Consider the following 16,605-nt stretch of genomic DNA (forward strand, 5'->3'; position numbering starts at 1 on the left):
CCACAAATATGGAGGTGTAAGTTGCAACTTTACACAGGTCTAAAAATGAGCCCCCTGAATACTCGATTCCCCAAGCTGTGATGCATTCCTTTTCTAATTGTTTGTGTTCACATATGTTGGGGCACCAAGAGTAAAGTGAAAATGCCCAAAGTATCAGATAGATTCCAGTGGGTGGAAACATTGAGGCCACATGCCAGGGCAAAGTTTGGGAGAAAACTTACAGAAGATGAAGAGGTGCATGTGCCCAGCTTGTTCAAAGACAGTGCAATCATTGTGATTCAAGGATGTAGTGTGTGGCAGGTAAGAGCTCTCCTAATATGAAGCAGTTTGGGACTGGGACCACCCAACCGGGATGCAAGTGTAAAATGAGTTTTTGGTCATCTCTGGACATCATCAATACATGGATGGAGGCTTCAACCCTACTAACCACTGTCGCACAAATATAAACGTGCAACCTCTAGCAAAACCAAAGAGATACAGGGGCTGTAGAAGTCTCTGAGAGGATACACCGGGTGGAATGCCAATCTCCAAGGTTAGATTCCTCACCTCAGGACAGTCCCAGCCATGGGGGGGGGGGTGGAGATTAGTCCAGCTAGATTTGATGTAGCAAGCACTAAACCCATTAGTGATTCAGTATTGTGTTACCCAGTCGCTAAATGGGAAGGGTTCTAGTGGGACCTCTTAACCTTCGAAAATGTAAATACAAGTTTAGGGTTGAAATTCATAATCTAACACAAATCATGATTTGCGTTGGATTGTAAACCAATCCCCATGCATTACTTTGCATCTAGGAGGCATTCCATAGGTGGTGCATGGGAGTTCCCATGCAACAAACCATAGATTTGGTCGTAAATCCCTGCCTCCAAAATACTGGTAGACAGGAATTTGAACGAAAATCATGTCTCATCCCATTTCTCCTCGTTCTTTCTAACCATTAATATATAGGCGGGTAAGCGAAATTCCACACTGGTAGCAAAAATACTATACACAAATTGCAACCAGTATTTGGGATCAGTGTTTAGTATAGCTGGCCTAACATTCTTATTAAAACCTGGACTCTATGTGAGTTAGGCAGCTTTAAATTTCCCACAAGTTCTGCCCTATAAAGAGAATATTATCAGAGTTAGAACGCAGCCTTGCTCAAATCCCAATCCATTCTCTGATTTTTGGTGATAGCCCACAATCATTTCACAATTTACCACACATCCATACATTATTATGCAGTTTCATTAACAGACTAAGAAAAGTTTGATCAAATGTGCAGTCAAATATTTAGAACATAATACACTATGGTCTGCCCTGACGAAGGCAGAACTAGATTTCTGTTCAACTGTTTTGATTTTCTGCACACATTTACTTCTCTTTGGCAATTCCCTTAGTATTAGAATTAATTAAAAAAAAGTTTCCTTCATCCTTAGTATTAGTATTAATGAAAACAATGTTCCTTCATCCATTTTCATCAAACTTAGCATGATTAATGTAAGTCTCCTGTACTTTTGTTTGCAAACTTTATTGCAGATTGGTGATGAGAAGTTGTGTCACATTTTACCACCAATGAACAAATTCTGTCTCTGTAATAAACAGGCTAATAGTCTAAACCCATGTGCTAGTCATCACCTGCATTCGTATTCTGACATGATTGTCCTCTTACTGCCTGGTACTAACCATTCCATTGACACCGCATCATAAGAGCCCACACTGAGAATCCAACCCATCATGGTCAACTGTGCTTGTGAAGGTCTCACCTGAACTCCAAGAATCCCAAAGATAATGAAAAAAGCACAACAGATAAGGACAATGTTCCCGATGGGTCTCAGAGATGTTATCAAAGTCTCCACCACTAGCTTGAGGCCAGGAGCTCGGCTGATGACACTGCAAGAGACAAGAAAAAAGTTATCCACATATTTTTAATTAACAGTGTAAAAGTGAGGCACGCAGAAGAACTGAGCTATTGTTACAGTGCACAACAATAATTTAGGCACCAAACAGTGTGAACTAAATGGCCTATGACCACTTCTGCACTGATACTTCTGTGCTGATGTCATTTCAGAAAATGCAAGATGCAGAAGAACTGATATTACAACACAGGTGACTCTCGATGATACCACAGAAAGAGAATTCACAAGCCCTTTGATCAATGGAACCTTGCAAGATATGACATAACATCACATTTGGCCCATACAAAATCACAGAAGGTGGATAAAAAACTCCTACAATAAGTATAATACAAGGAATTAACTATCATAGTTCATTGAACCAGACAAAATATGCGCATTGAAGTCACAATCAGAATTATAAACGTAGGTATCTACAACCAATTATCATCACTAAATGACACACCTATCAACAATCAGAGTGCCACTGAATACATAGACATTAGTTCATATGGGGTTTGCACAAATGCTCCTACGTCTCTGCTTGCAAGGATTGTAAATACTTAGTCGTCAGTTTGTTAAGTGGATGAAGCGTCGTCAGGGTATAGTAGGCACTTGAGAATTAATAGAAAATTGCAAATTTCACATCCTACTACTACCCATAACGTGCATACACTCGTCTGAACTTAAGATGCAATGTTATGTTAACAGCATTTTCATGGCACACTTCTGTATTTCTATGGAACCAAAGTCAGGAGTGTCACTAGGGTTTGGTGGGCCCTACAAAACACGTCTGGTGTGTATGCAATGATGGACCTTTCCAGTGATGTGTTTAGCAGGCATTCCCGATGGGGGATCAAAGGAATAACCACCCCTGAGAGGAGTTCTAGGCAGTGGGCCCCATACACAAAAGTAATCTGAGACAAAATCCTAACTTTACTACTTTCGGTATTCACAAAGGGTTTTCTTGTAAGGGTGCTTGGTTGAAATCACTGAAGTAAAAAGTCGACTTAGAAGTCATGCACAAGGAAGCATTGACACAGAGGGCCTGATTTAACATTCTGGTCCAACTAATTTTAATTTCTGCGGACTCAAGATTGACGAGAAGTTAGAGAGTAGTCTCCACCATGGTCAAACGTCTCTGACGCCCCTACACAGTTGGAGATTTGACTATATGTCCATTCACTTAATTTAGATGGGCTGACATACAGCCGTAAGAGACACTGAATGTGCTCAATGTCCCTGGGGCGAGAGGGTATTGTTTTTGTTTTTTATTGTGGTTTACTTTGTTATAATAAAAAATAAATGTAACATTGTAAATTTGCCATATGTAGTTCCTGTGAATGTATGACACATCTGCTGACCCGACAGACATTTCAAAATGTGGTGGGCGGAACCTCTGTCATCCTGGTGGAGGACGGGCCAACCAAGAAAAATTAAATCACGCCCACAGTCGCTTATAAAAAAATAGCTCTGATGGAATATTTGTTATAAAAGTAGACTATTAAAAACATTCACAGCTTTCCTAACTAAATGGATTGTCCTTTCTGGTCCCTGCTCATAAAGAGGCCCTGTGGAACCCCCGAATGCTCAGTAATCACACTAGGAGGCACATACTATGAAAAGAGATTGAGACCTGATAGTCAATAAGGAGAGAAAAATAATTCAGCTCAGAACCATGAGAGATTGTGAGTAATGCATCCTTTCATGGGCTTATTGTCAGAAGGGGGGAAGGAATTAAAAAAAAAGCCACATAAGCATCCATCCAGAAGGCGCAATCTCTGCATGAACAAGGCATGGGACAAGGAAGGGAGACCGAGAGTAATGGGATTACTGGTAATAAATCAAAGCATTATAATGAGCTCTTTCAGAAGACTCCCATAAACCCAGCTTTTCTGATCGTTTCTGATCTAGATATCCACTCTTGCAACATCCACAGTTTTTGCTGCCCCCCTCTGCATTCACAGTCCAATGTATTACCCATTGCAAGTAATGTATCTTATGATTTCGATCTCGCAATATGGTTATCTGCATATGTTAATTGCTCTTTCTTAAATTTGAAGTAATATCTTTCGATACAGTAGAGTTATACCATTTTTTTTAATTCATTAAATATTGTCCATCGTCTAGACTTCTAGTAATACATTTGGCTATTACTGTAACAAAGTAGTTTAGCTAAAGATGCACATTCATTCTCTCAGTCTGTCCTTTCTATCCCTTCCTTCTGCACTATTTGTTCATATGTTTGAGTGAAAGTTCTCGCTGTTAAAAAAAATAGCCTATTTGTAAAAGTCCTATACATGTGCATGCAATTTGGAAGGAAAGAGTGTCTTTTCAGCCATCTAGCGCCATCCACTATCTCATGCTAGTGTGAACAAGAAACAGTAAAGAAGGTATCCAGTGTGATCCATTAGATGGTGAGGCACATGTTTGATGCTAGACAATTGGTATGATCCACAGGTAGTATCAGTTGAGTGACTGGGCACCCCATTCATTAGTATGCTGATAAATATAATAACATTTTTATACAGGGGCGGTTCCTTCATGTAGGCAGGGGAGTGTTGCCCCACTGCTTTTTCGCAGTGCGAGAAGCAGTAACATAAAATGGTATAAATACCATTTTATGTTACTGCTTCTCGTGCTGCGAGAAAGCAGAAGGGTTTGGTTGGGGGTGGGCGGGAGAACGGTCCTGCAACAGGGCAGGGGAGAATTGGCTAGCCCAATGTTGCGGGCCCTCACTGTTTGGTCGGCCCTCTGGGGCCGACCAAACCAGTCATGCGCACTTTCTCCATGTAGGCTGGAGAAAATGGCCTACCCATAGGTGCCTGGCTGGGCGCTGTCCCCACCAATCACAACGCTGTCATTGCAGCATTGTGTTTGGCTTAGGGGAGGGGAGGGAGGCTGCCTGCTTCCTGTGAGGAGCAGAGACGACGCGGGACCAGATCGGGCCGGCTAAGGTAAGTTATTTTTTTAATTAAAATTAAACCTACCCCTCCGCGCGACCTCCTCCTCGTGTGACCCACCCCCCCCCTCCCCCGAGTCATGCCGGCAGCGACTGCTTTTATATTCTTCTTCTTATTTCATTAGCATATTTGATATGAGCATACCTCTTAGACTCTCAAGCCGAGTGATCACCTACATTCTACTTTAGTGAAGTTGCATGTGATTTGGGACAGAAATCTCTTTCTGTTCATTGAAGTCTTTGGAGTGGGTGGCAAGGCTTGATTTTATCCACTAAAATTGAGGTATTAATCTTCCTTGCATTTAGGCAAGTCTAACCCTGACTTCCTCAGGTGGCCAGTGGAAGGCCTGTTTGGCTTGGGATTACATGACTGTTCATTCTGAGGCCTGCCTCCTCTCTGGCTCCCATGTCTTAGGTTTTCTTTAAAATGGAGGGTCTATTTAGGCCTAAGCCTATCAGACAGCGCAGCTGTCTGATTTGCTAACAACATCTTGGGGACATTCGGAAAGCTTCCCTGGGAATGCATTCTGGCCCTTGCTTGCCACTGGCTTTGTGGTTTGTAACTCACATTTGCTTGCTTTCTATTTGCTGGCTTCATTTGTTTCAGGCTGTCCAGCTTGAGTTTGTCCCTTCTGTGGCCTAAACCTATTTACAGTATTCTTCCACCAGTGTTCAGTTTTTGTAAACAGGCCTTTAAATCTTGTTCTTATCTTGTCACATTTGTTGTGCATTCAACGACAGGCGTCAAATGTCAGGCTCTGTCTTCGAGGGAGCTTGGTGTTTACTTTTCTTTCTCTGACTTCAAAGTGAGCAGATTTATGTGACAATTATGATGTCTACTGAGGGAGTGCTGGAGGAAGGCTTTGAAGTGAGGTGGAAACAAATATTTAAATATGATCAAAACACATCAATACACTAGGTGATGACATTTCCACACATTATCGTTTGTGCGCTGGATAGCTTTATCAGCAAAACTGTATGTCTGTGCAAATGTAATGGACATTTCAATTGAAGATTATTATCTGTAATGGCAGTGTGCTATAACACGATGCATACTTTACTTTACCCCACTCCACTCTACTCTGAACCACTCTGAACCACTCCAAGACACTGCACTATGCTCTGCACCACTCTACTCTATGCCGCTTCACTCTACCTCACTCTACTCTAATGTTGTTCGGTCACATTAGGCCCAAGTAGGTACACCACAATTTTACATGCTCACATTTTAAAGTTGCCATCTTTTCTTAAACCCTGACATATGACACACATTTGCTAGTGTGCCTGTGCAGGAAAATATTCTTTGAAATGGCTTTGCTTACATTTACACTCATTTGAATGCATATTATTGACTGCCTTGAACATTCTGTACAAGGGCTAAGTTCACTGCGTAAAATACTGTTGTTTGTTATTGTATGCTCAGTGACAGAGGTATTACAAAAGAATCAACAACAGCAGTCTGACTGGGGTTTCGCATGATTACATGAGTGAAGTTTATTATTTAAACAACATCACTCCTTTGTTAGAAAGAGGAGCATTTCGCTGACATTGTTGAGGTTGCTCCATGCCAGAATTCCAGCCCAGTTGAATCCTGCTTGCCTTCTGAGAAGGATGGTGCCCAGCTCTACACTCTACATCAAGACGGGCTCCCTGATGACACTTACCCACAAGTGAAGGGGGTGTTAGATCACCCTACAGGGATTCTGGCAGATTCACCATCACTAGACACGCTAGGATAGGTTGCACTAGGTAGGAGCACAAAATATAGCAGTACTCATAAGCGAGCACAATGGTTGAATTGTTTATTTTCTTTACCATTCTCGTAATGCTGATTACACTGTTCTGTTCCCTTCTATTAATAATTGCAGCAAAAGTATTTTACGCACAAATCATATTGCTTTAATAAATATTGAAACACCATGTTGTGTATTTCTTGTGGATCTCTTTGGGTATGCATGAGTTACCAAACAACAGGGTTCTAGATCAGTTTCCATGGTTTCCTTGAGGAGTAAGGGTCATATTCTTAGGTTGCACATTCCACATGTTACCTTGCTAGGTTAGTTGTACAGCTGGTGCACTGTGAGCTAGCAGGACTAAGGCCAACATGTCCTGATGGTGTGCGTAGAATCAGCCTTGCACAGTTTTGACGTTTATGTTGTCCAACAAACGCACAGCTTTACTGAAAAAGCATGAACAGTACAACACTACTCTGTACTCTATGCCACTGCCCTCTACTCTGTACCACACCACTGTATGCCAATGCACTATATGCCAATCCACTCTAATCTACTGTGAACCACTTTACTCTGTGCAACGGCACTCTACACCTCTGCACTCTACGCCAATACGTTCTGCACCACTCTAATTTACAGTGCACCACTGCACTATGACACGTCAGAAGGGCGCAGCCCTGCAGCAAACAGAATGCTTTTTTGTTTTAAAAAAGGAAATCCTGAAATGAGATTCTCTTTTTGAAAAGAAAAAACACTAATGCCCCCGTTGCCATGGGAGGCGTCTTCCATGGCGAGGGGAGCATTAGAATGTTTTTTACTGTTTCGCCACCAGACTTTATCTGGCGGTAAGAAACAGCCTGCCCCTTTAAATTGGGTTGGAGGGCATGTAGCCCTTTCTCCAGCATCTTTTACTCCCCAAGGCCATCAGAGAAGTTTGGCCATTGCTGAGACAGATTAGTCTCCGTCGTGGACAAACTAGAGGTATGCCAACAATTAGATTTAGGGGCAGACCACTACATTGACAGGGAGAGAACTCTGCCGCCGTTGCAAAGGAGTGGCCTCTCCACTAAAATATAAAATAAGGCCTTCTGTTTTGCCTCAATTTAGTTTGGAGGGAGCTGTGCTTCACTCAGTAATCTAATTCTTCCAGTAAATGAAATCAAGCACCAAAGAAAATGTATTGACACTAATTAAAACTAAATGTGTTATTGCTGCTTGAAAGAATTTTCAGTAAAGCCATGTTACTTCTAAATCAAGGCAAAACTTGTACATTCCTGGTTTGGTCATAAAAGACATGGGTGAGTCAATAAGTTTGAACACCACTGCTTGTCATCCAGGTGAAATCACTAGGAGTTTTGCTACCGATAATTGACCGAAACTAGATACTAATATACCGTACTTGGCAAATTCAAGCAACTTTCAGATGTTTCTCCAGGGGAGAGTCTGCAATTTTCCAGCATGGACAGACATTAGTTTGTGGTGTGAGCAATGTTTCTTTTCGGACCAGTCTCTTGTAACACATTGCTGTAAAGCATACCTAAGAGTTACCTTGATCTGCACAGAAAAGTGCTACATGCCACAGCCAGGATCCCAACTGTGGCTGAGAACTTTAATCATATTACACCTATCTTGCGAAATGTGTATCGGCTTCCATTAGGGATCAAGTTGAATGTTAAGCTGTGGCCTTTAGTGAGAATTAGCTAGGAAGAAGGAACTCCCACAAATGTAGCAGAAAAACATAATATTTCATGAGATAACCAAGCAATCATAAATGGGGACATTATAAAGTGGTAATTTGCTGTAACTAGATTGCCTGTGAAGCAGTGATTTGCAGGTATGATCTGCCGGTATCATTAAGATTGGATTAATCTCTTTATTTAAAAGCTGTAAACATTACTTTTGTTGTAATTCCTAAGCTGATTTTTTTCTTTAAAGATTTTGGCTTTTTGGTTAATATATTTACTATTCTGTATAATGTTGTTCTTAGCTATGAAGAGAGTTTGCTATTAGATCAGGCTCTGCTTGCCTTCTGTTGTTCTTATTTTGTTGTGCAAAGCTATGGTGCCTTTGGGTTTATAAAGAACTTTAGAGCACTTTTAAATAAAATAATCAAATGATATTTTTCTACTTCTGTGGAGATTACAAGGTATACTGAAATAAATGTGCCCCATACGTGGTCAATTGCAGGAAGGGTGCATGGACTGGAGAAAACAGCTCGGGTGTAAACCTCACAAATCTGTGGCTACACCTCTGTGATATGAAAGTTTATATGTATTTGTGGACCCCTTATGTTTTAGACATTGTTCAATATAAATGTTAACTAAAAAGAAGATGACTACAAATTGAAGCTAACACCTCACTATTGAGAGACAACAATAACCTTTATATATTTTACAGAGTGTGTAAAACATATTCATAACAACAAAAGATATGTGCGAACCAAATAACTAGAGATGGACAGGTTCCAACATTATATCAAACCGTGCACCCTCACAACTATCAAATGAAGGTTCCAGTGAGGGACAGGAAATAGCAAACCAGTAGATCTGGTGTTGGCTTCCAACCTTTGGTTTTGACAAAGTCTTTTTTGTAGCAGTTTCTAAAAAAACTGTTTTATAAAATATTTGTGTTTCATCAAATAATCTTGTCTAATTCTGTTGATTCGAAATACCCACATTGGACCAGTATTCCCTGGCACTAAAAGGGACTACTTTTGCTATGTAAGAGCACATTGTGGTTAATGTCTGCAGTAAATAAAATACAAAAATAAAGAAACAAACAAACACCAGTGGATAGAAGACTCACTTCAGTTGCATCCATTAAGTCCCATTCCACTCCACCTTTGCTCCCCTTCCCTGTCTCAAACTACCATGACAGCATTTTCTTTTAACTTCTCAAATTTTCTTTTTTTAATTTATTTAGCTTTCAAATTCTTCCAGTTCATGAATTATTAAAAGAACTTTTTAATGTGATTTGTTCTCCATCTGCCTCGGAAATTCTTTCTACCAATCACGGACATCATTTAGGGGGTCGCAGCTGCAACCTCTGGCCTGCCCCATGCGACCCTGGCCCTGCCTTTGCGAGCCCTGGCCCCAGAGGTAGCTAAATCATTTCCAGTAACACAGGGGCCGCTCCAATTTCCTCCTATTTTTTAAAGTTTTTATTCCACTAAAGGGGATTAATATTTTATTATTCACTATTAGTGCTTATTTTCCAGCTGATTGCACTGTATTCCCTTAATACAGTGCAATTAGCTGGAAAATGACCCACCCTGCCATCTTAGGTAAGAAATATTTTTAAAAATATTTCCAAATTGCATTTCGCTAAGTTGTTTCTCATCAGGAAAGAGTAGACCCTAACCTTGTGTTAGTTGTGAAGATAAACGCAGGCTGGTGGAAGGGATGCAATGTCACAAGTTTAAGGAGAAAAAACAAATTAAATGCATATTAATGACCCCAGGTAAAACACAAACAAAACCTAATTGTCTGTGTTTCAAAATTTCCCATCGTCCTGTATTTGTTGAACATTAATTTATGACAGGTATACAATGACGTGTTATAATCAAAAAGAGAGAGGAGAACTAGAGAGGCTAGAGAGGCTAGTCCGTTTCCCCAGTTTATGTGTTAGTAATCAATGAGAACTAGCTCTGGTTTAAATTGTTTGTATGTCTGCGGGAGGAAAAGAAAAACATTAGGGGGCAGATTTATGAGCCCTGTGCGTCACTTTTGCGCCGCCGTTGCGTCACTTTTGCGCCATGCTGCGGCAGATTTACAACGTGACGCATGTAGGGAGATGCGTCACGTTGTAAAGCTTGCGCCACATGTGGGCGTACCTTCACAGGGGGGGGGGGGGGGGGGGGGGGCGTTCCGGCGCAGGAACGCCTCCGAAAAGTGGCTGAGTGAAATCTACAAGATTTCACTCAGTCACTTTTCCGGCCATGCTGCATCAAATCCCTGCGCCTACTTGAAGCAGGCGTAAGGATTGACGCAGCATTGTACCGATAGGGCACCCCCGAGCCTTGCTGGAGCTGCGTCGCGCTTGCGACGCAACTCCAGCAATGCGCCGCCCTTCCACCATCAGATGCGTCACGCATCTGTTTATCCTTGCGCCACGATGCGCTGCATTGTAAATGCGGCGCATCTATTGTGGCGCAAGGGTAAACTTGCGTGACGCATCTTCCCTGGCGCATCCGTGCTGATTTGCAGGGATGCGCCAGGGAACATAAATCTGCCTCTAGGTTTTTTATGAAGGTACCTCGGGTGGAGCCCAATGATGAAGCATGCCACCAACTAGGTTGGTGGGTGAGGGCCTTCATAAAAAACCTAATGGGTTTTTTTCCACTCGCGGACATACAAACAATTTAAACCAGAGCTAGTTCTCATTGATTACTAAAAGGTATACAATGACACCATCCGTGGATTCTAAAGGGTGAAATCCTGAACCCGATGAAAACTGGTGCTGCAGGCTCTGAAACTCAAACAGGGCCAAACTGGCCGTAGCGAGCACCGGGAGTTTCCCCGGTGGACCGGAAGGGTGGTGGGGGCGTTTTGGACCGGCTGGGGCCATTTTTGTTAGCAGGGGCTGGTTTCGCAGCAGAGCTGCGAAATCGGCTCCTTGTAACAAAAGTGTACGCATCAGCTGTGTTCCCGCCAGCCCCACCCCCAACCCTCCGGGTCCAATCGGACCTAATTGCCAGGGCTGATTTGCGATCCCTGTCCGGCCCTGACTGCAATGGCACTATCCCTTAAACTTTGCAGCCACCAATTTCTGAACGGAGCACTTAAGACCTTTTCTTGGCGATTGACCATGAACTCAACATCAATCTACTGAAAATTACATGATGGAGAAGTGGGACTGAAACACAGTGGCTGGATATGACCTACGTACCGCTGCATCTCCTACGGATGTAAATTTGTTAGCCAATCTGGCTGCGATCATTGTCATAAAGCTGGAGCATGCCATTTGGCTCGCTTGAATACATCATAGCGCTGTTCAGCTGGCTCCCTCTGCGCTGCAATACATGGCCAGTTGTTATGGAGGAGACACTTGGGAAATTTAGTAACATTTGGCCGAGTGCTGCTCTCCCTATTTCCCTGCTGTCTCTGCTGAAATTATTGACAATGTGTTAATTGTTGTTGGTGAATTAGAACTTGAACGGACAAGCTTTATCATTGACAGCTGTAGCTCAGCATGTGCTTGCTGTTTAGAAAGAATGTTCCTGTAAGGATGGGAATTGAAAATGCACACAAAGAACATTGGCTGTGTACCAGGAACTCCAAGTTGAAGAGCAGGCCATCAAAATGAATATTTGTTTAAGGATTATAGCATTTCGTTGGCTCCTGGGGATGGGCATTTTTTCACACAAACACCATATATGTGCATTTTTGTGTTGGCATCTGTGTCTAAGAAACATCTAATCTTGGGCCTTGCCCAGGAACTAAAAAATGACATGTTTTTGCTTGTCCACAGCCAGAGGAAAGACAGAAAATGTGGGTCTTTGTCTTAATGAGCCATTTGCAGGTACCCCTAAGAGGTACCTAGATGTGTACAATAATGCTTGATCACAACTGCAGTTCAACCTCAGAAGTGAGGGATGAAACATTGACATGGGTGAGAGAGTACAAACTTTGACTATGTCACTAAAACCACAGCTGTCAACATTAATGTAAAGTGAAGTCATTTATCCTGGGAACTGACCACATGGGAGGGATAGCAGAAGAGGGCAGGGTTGTTGAGTGGACACGTCTAACAGAAAAACAAAGTCAGGCAACTAAGGACCTTGCAACACTTAATTAGCTTAAATACAATAATTATTTTATTCAAACTCAAAAGGTTTCCATTGCAGTGAATGATCCCGGTTCGACGCTCATTAGTATGCAAAACTTTGAGGTTAAGCTGAGTTCAGACAAAAAGTCAATGCTGGAACTGCTCCCATTTGCAGCTATAATATGCACCTTCAATTGGAAATGGATATCTTGAATTGGTAAATTAGGTGAATTTTTATTTGAGTGATTACTGAGATAGTCAGAAGAAATTTCATCTGCGCAAATAAGTATGAAATGCTTCTTAAACAACATAAGTCCAGGACAGCTAAATGTAGGTGGGTGCAATAGACGTGAAACATATTTACTTATAGATGAGCAGACATCAATAAACTTTTTTGTTTCAAGGAGGGGATACAAGTGACTTCTTGGATATTGCACATGAAACTCAAATTTCCTTAGATGCTACAAGGAACACATGTGCACCCACTCTGTAAGCAGATACCATATATCGGTTAAAACACCATAAACCTTTGAGCAGCAGAGAGCAAAAAGTCCAGATCTCAGTCAAAGTCGACACTTGTTTAGGTCATGTTCCACACTCTAGCCAACGTGTTTCATCTTGTTGAAAGACTTCCTCAGGGCTTGAAAATCACACAACGTAAATAAAAATAAGCTATTTCTGTAATATCAAACTGGCGAATAAATATTTTAACATCACTGCATATAGAACGGGAAATTCCCCTATACCAGATCACCAGTCTTCGAGGTACTCAAAGGAAACAAAATAAATAACTCGGGAAGCAAACCTATCTCAGTCCTGACATACGCTGCCCAAAATATAGTCCATAAAGTGTTAAACAGCCGAAGAAGGAAGTTGAGAAATAAATATCCCACAAAGTTCCTAGCCCTGAGAAAGTCTTTAAAAAAACGAAACACTAATTGGCTAGAGTTGTGGAACATGAAATAAACAAGTGTCAACTTTGACGAAGATCTGAACTTTTTGCTCTCTGGTGCTCGTGGGTTTATGGTGTTTTATTTTCCTTCAAGTGAGGTGTTTGATGGCCACTTCATCCCTCTAGAAGTACCTGGTTTCTTTTGGAAAGATTTACAGTATTTGTGGGGATGTGCTCCTGCAGCTTATCATCCAAGCCATCGTACAAGTTGTGTCATGTCCATATATCAGTTGTTCAGGAGGATACAGATCTTGGAAACCACATACAAGATGCTTTTACCAGCAGTCTCCCAACTTTTCCAGACCTTCAGGTTTCCTCTAACACTATATATATAAATTAAATACAGATATATATATATATATATATATATGTATTTATATATATATAGTACCAAAAACCGATTCCTTCTGTAGCGCGCAGCACAGCCTGTGCGAGTTAGCGAGATGGAATCAAATGTCGCAATTCATTTGCCAACAAATTGTGATCAAGACCGTCAAGGTCGAAGCGCATTGGTTGGTGGTGATGGTAATAAGAAAATAAAACAGCCTGCATATTTACTCCCTGAAGTGCAATTCACAATTTGTTGGCAAATATAAATATATATATATATATATATATATATATATATATATATATATATATATATATATATATATTCACTTAAAAAACCATAGGTTTCACACATGTTATAGTTAGGTGGACATTTCACTCGTAAAAAACCAATGAAATTCCCTCGTTATAGTTAGTTCAGATAACTATAACTCGCGCGCCCGCAATCCACTGCTCATGACATCACATATTACATCACTCATGACATGGTCAGTGGCATCACTCATGACATGACTGATGACATCATCCTTGTGATAGAGTGGCTGTCGCACGAGTTATAGTTATCTGAACTAACTATAACGGGGGAATTTCATTGGTTTTTTACGAGTAAAGTGTCCACCTAACTATAACATGTGTGAAACCTATGGTTTTTTAAGTGAATTTGCAAGGTTTTTTAAATGCTAATTCCTAACTATAATGTGTGTGAAACCTATGGTTTTTTAAGTGAATTTGTACGGTTTTTTAAATGCTAAGTTATGTATGTATTTTTTTTTCTTAAAGTTTTTTCACCGTGCGCACCCCGCGATTTAAAAACAAAAAAATTTAAATGTTTTTTCACCCTTCGGGGTCCTTTAGGGACCCCCTAACAAAGGCTAGGGGGTCAGGAACTCTCTACCCTGCCCCCTTTTCACGTTCGCCACCTCTCTTTTTCACTCTCGCACCCAAAACAAACAAAATGGCGGCCGACACTTCCTGATTTCGACCGATTCGAACGTTGACTGACATGTAACAACCAATCAGAATTACGCTTGCGCACGTTAGATATTTATATGCTTTTAAATGCAATTTTCTCAGGAAATACTAAACAGATTGACTCCAGATATGCAAAAGGCACTTCCCTGACCTGAGAACTACCTCTTTGCCAAATTTCAAGTAATTCTGTTCAGCCGTTCGGGCTGTACCTTCGACTAAAGGTCCTATGGGAAAATGCATGGGGAAAACGCGTTTTGGGACCCCCCTTTTTTCTCGGCCCCCGCTTGACGAATCACCACGAGACTTTCAGGGTAGGAGCTGAGCGGAGCGCCCCATTAGTTTTGAAAATTTCGCGAGGATTCGTCAACCGGCGCCAAAGTTATTCAAAATAGAATTTTCAGATTTCCTATGGAAACACGATCCTAACTATAACTATCTACTGGCGACCACCAGTAGATAATATATATATATTTATATATATTTATATATATAAATATATATATATATGTGTGTGTGTGTGTATGTGTATATAGAGAGAGAGACAGAGAAAGTACAGAGAGAGAGTATACATAGCAGGTAACTGTGTAATAAGGGTCCATTTTTTTGGTTATGCAACAATGTGTATTAATAATAATCAATATTTAAATGCAAAGTACCTTTTAAGGAAATTAAAAGCATGCATTCTAAAGTGTGCTTTTCTTTTGTAGTACATTGACATTATAGAGTAGTTTTAGCAAGACACAAAGAAAGAAAAAAGTGTACTTTGGGCAAGGTAACCTTTTGCTGAAAGAGTTCTGCATTTAAAATGTCTATTGTCATACACTGAGGAGGATTTAATGGTAGATACTTGCATCAAGGATGCACCGGCAAGAGTCAACTTATCAGGTGTGCTAATTAAAGATCAAAGAGCAGGACTGTGCAGCTATCTATCTTCCTATCTTCCTATCTATCTTCCTATCTATCTATCTATCTATCTATCTATCTATCTATCTATCTATCTATCTATCTATCTATCTATCTATCTATCTATCTATCTATCTATCTATCTATCTATGCATAATGTTGTGCACAGTGTTGTTATCAATGATGTTATTTCAGATTTCATTAAGAGTGTTATCAATGCAGTCATTGAACATGTAATGAGTGATATAATATGTGAGGGTACAAGTAGTGCAAAGTTATAGTAAGTTCAGTAAATCTGGTGAATTTCAGTGGTTTTTATTTTTTAAAACAATAGTTTTTATATTATTACAATGTTTAACCATAACATCATTTTAAGCTTTGTTTTTTTTTCCAGCGAATTTCTAGGGAGGTTTTGTAACGAAAAGTTAGATATTATTCTAACTATAACACGACTTTAACCTAACCTTTGCTTTTTTCAGGGACTAAATATAATATGTGCGATCAAGGCTGTGGACAGTGGCCGAAACGGTCTTCATGGCGTTCATGGAACATCAATAAATACTGTTTGGAGCATAATTTCAGTGCCTGTATCAATCCGGTGGGAGGAAGTATGTCGTGGAGGATTGATGGTGAATCGATATATAAATAACCAAAATGACAATAATCCAGTCAGTAGAACCTGAGATGAGCAATTTTAAACATTTTAGTGAAAGCAGTGGCTAAAAGAACAAAGCAGCAATTGTGAATATGTGGTTGTGCTGAGCTGGGACAAAGTTACAAGTTCAGGCTGACCACAATGGATACGGGTTGGCTAGAGGGACCCAATTAGGTCCGCAGAACAAAGTACCTTAAAACAGGATTTGCTGTGCATTACGCAAACAAAGCAATGCATCTGTTCTGGGATGCGGCGCGGCTGTGATGCGAGGGCCTGCATCATTAGTGAGAGGACAGTCGACCTGAAGACCATCGTCGGGAATGCAGCATGCAATTAGGACAATGGTACCGGTGAGGCTGCGTTGGGGAGTCTGGCATCATCGTCGAGGCTTCCATTGACCACGAAGGGCCTGCGCCAAGGATGTATTGTGCAGAGGCGGTTCTGATGGGGCTGTGAGA

At 41.0% G+C, this 16,605-nt stretch overlaps 1 protein-coding gene across 1 annotated transcript in view; it reads right to left on the bottom strand.

Moving 5' to 3' along the window:
* CACNA1H (calcium voltage-gated channel subunit alpha1 H) overlaps positions 1–16,605 on the bottom strand; it is a 1,553,446-nt gene that overhangs the window by 228,302 nt on the left and 1,308,539 nt on the right. Inside the window, exon 22 of the mRNA XM_085629001.1 lies at positions 1,746–1,872. Within this exon, the coding sequence (XP_085485127.1) occupies positions 1,746–1,872 (127 nt within the window). The remainder of the gene's footprint in view (positions 1–1,745; positions 1,873–16,605) is intronic.

Source organism: Triturus cristatus, chromosome 10, assembly GCF_964204655.1.
Source record: "Triturus cristatus chromosome 10, aTriCri1.1, whole genome shotgun sequence".
Classification (NCBI taxonomy): Eukaryota; Metazoa; Chordata; class Amphibia; order Caudata; family Salamandridae; genus Triturus; species Triturus cristatus.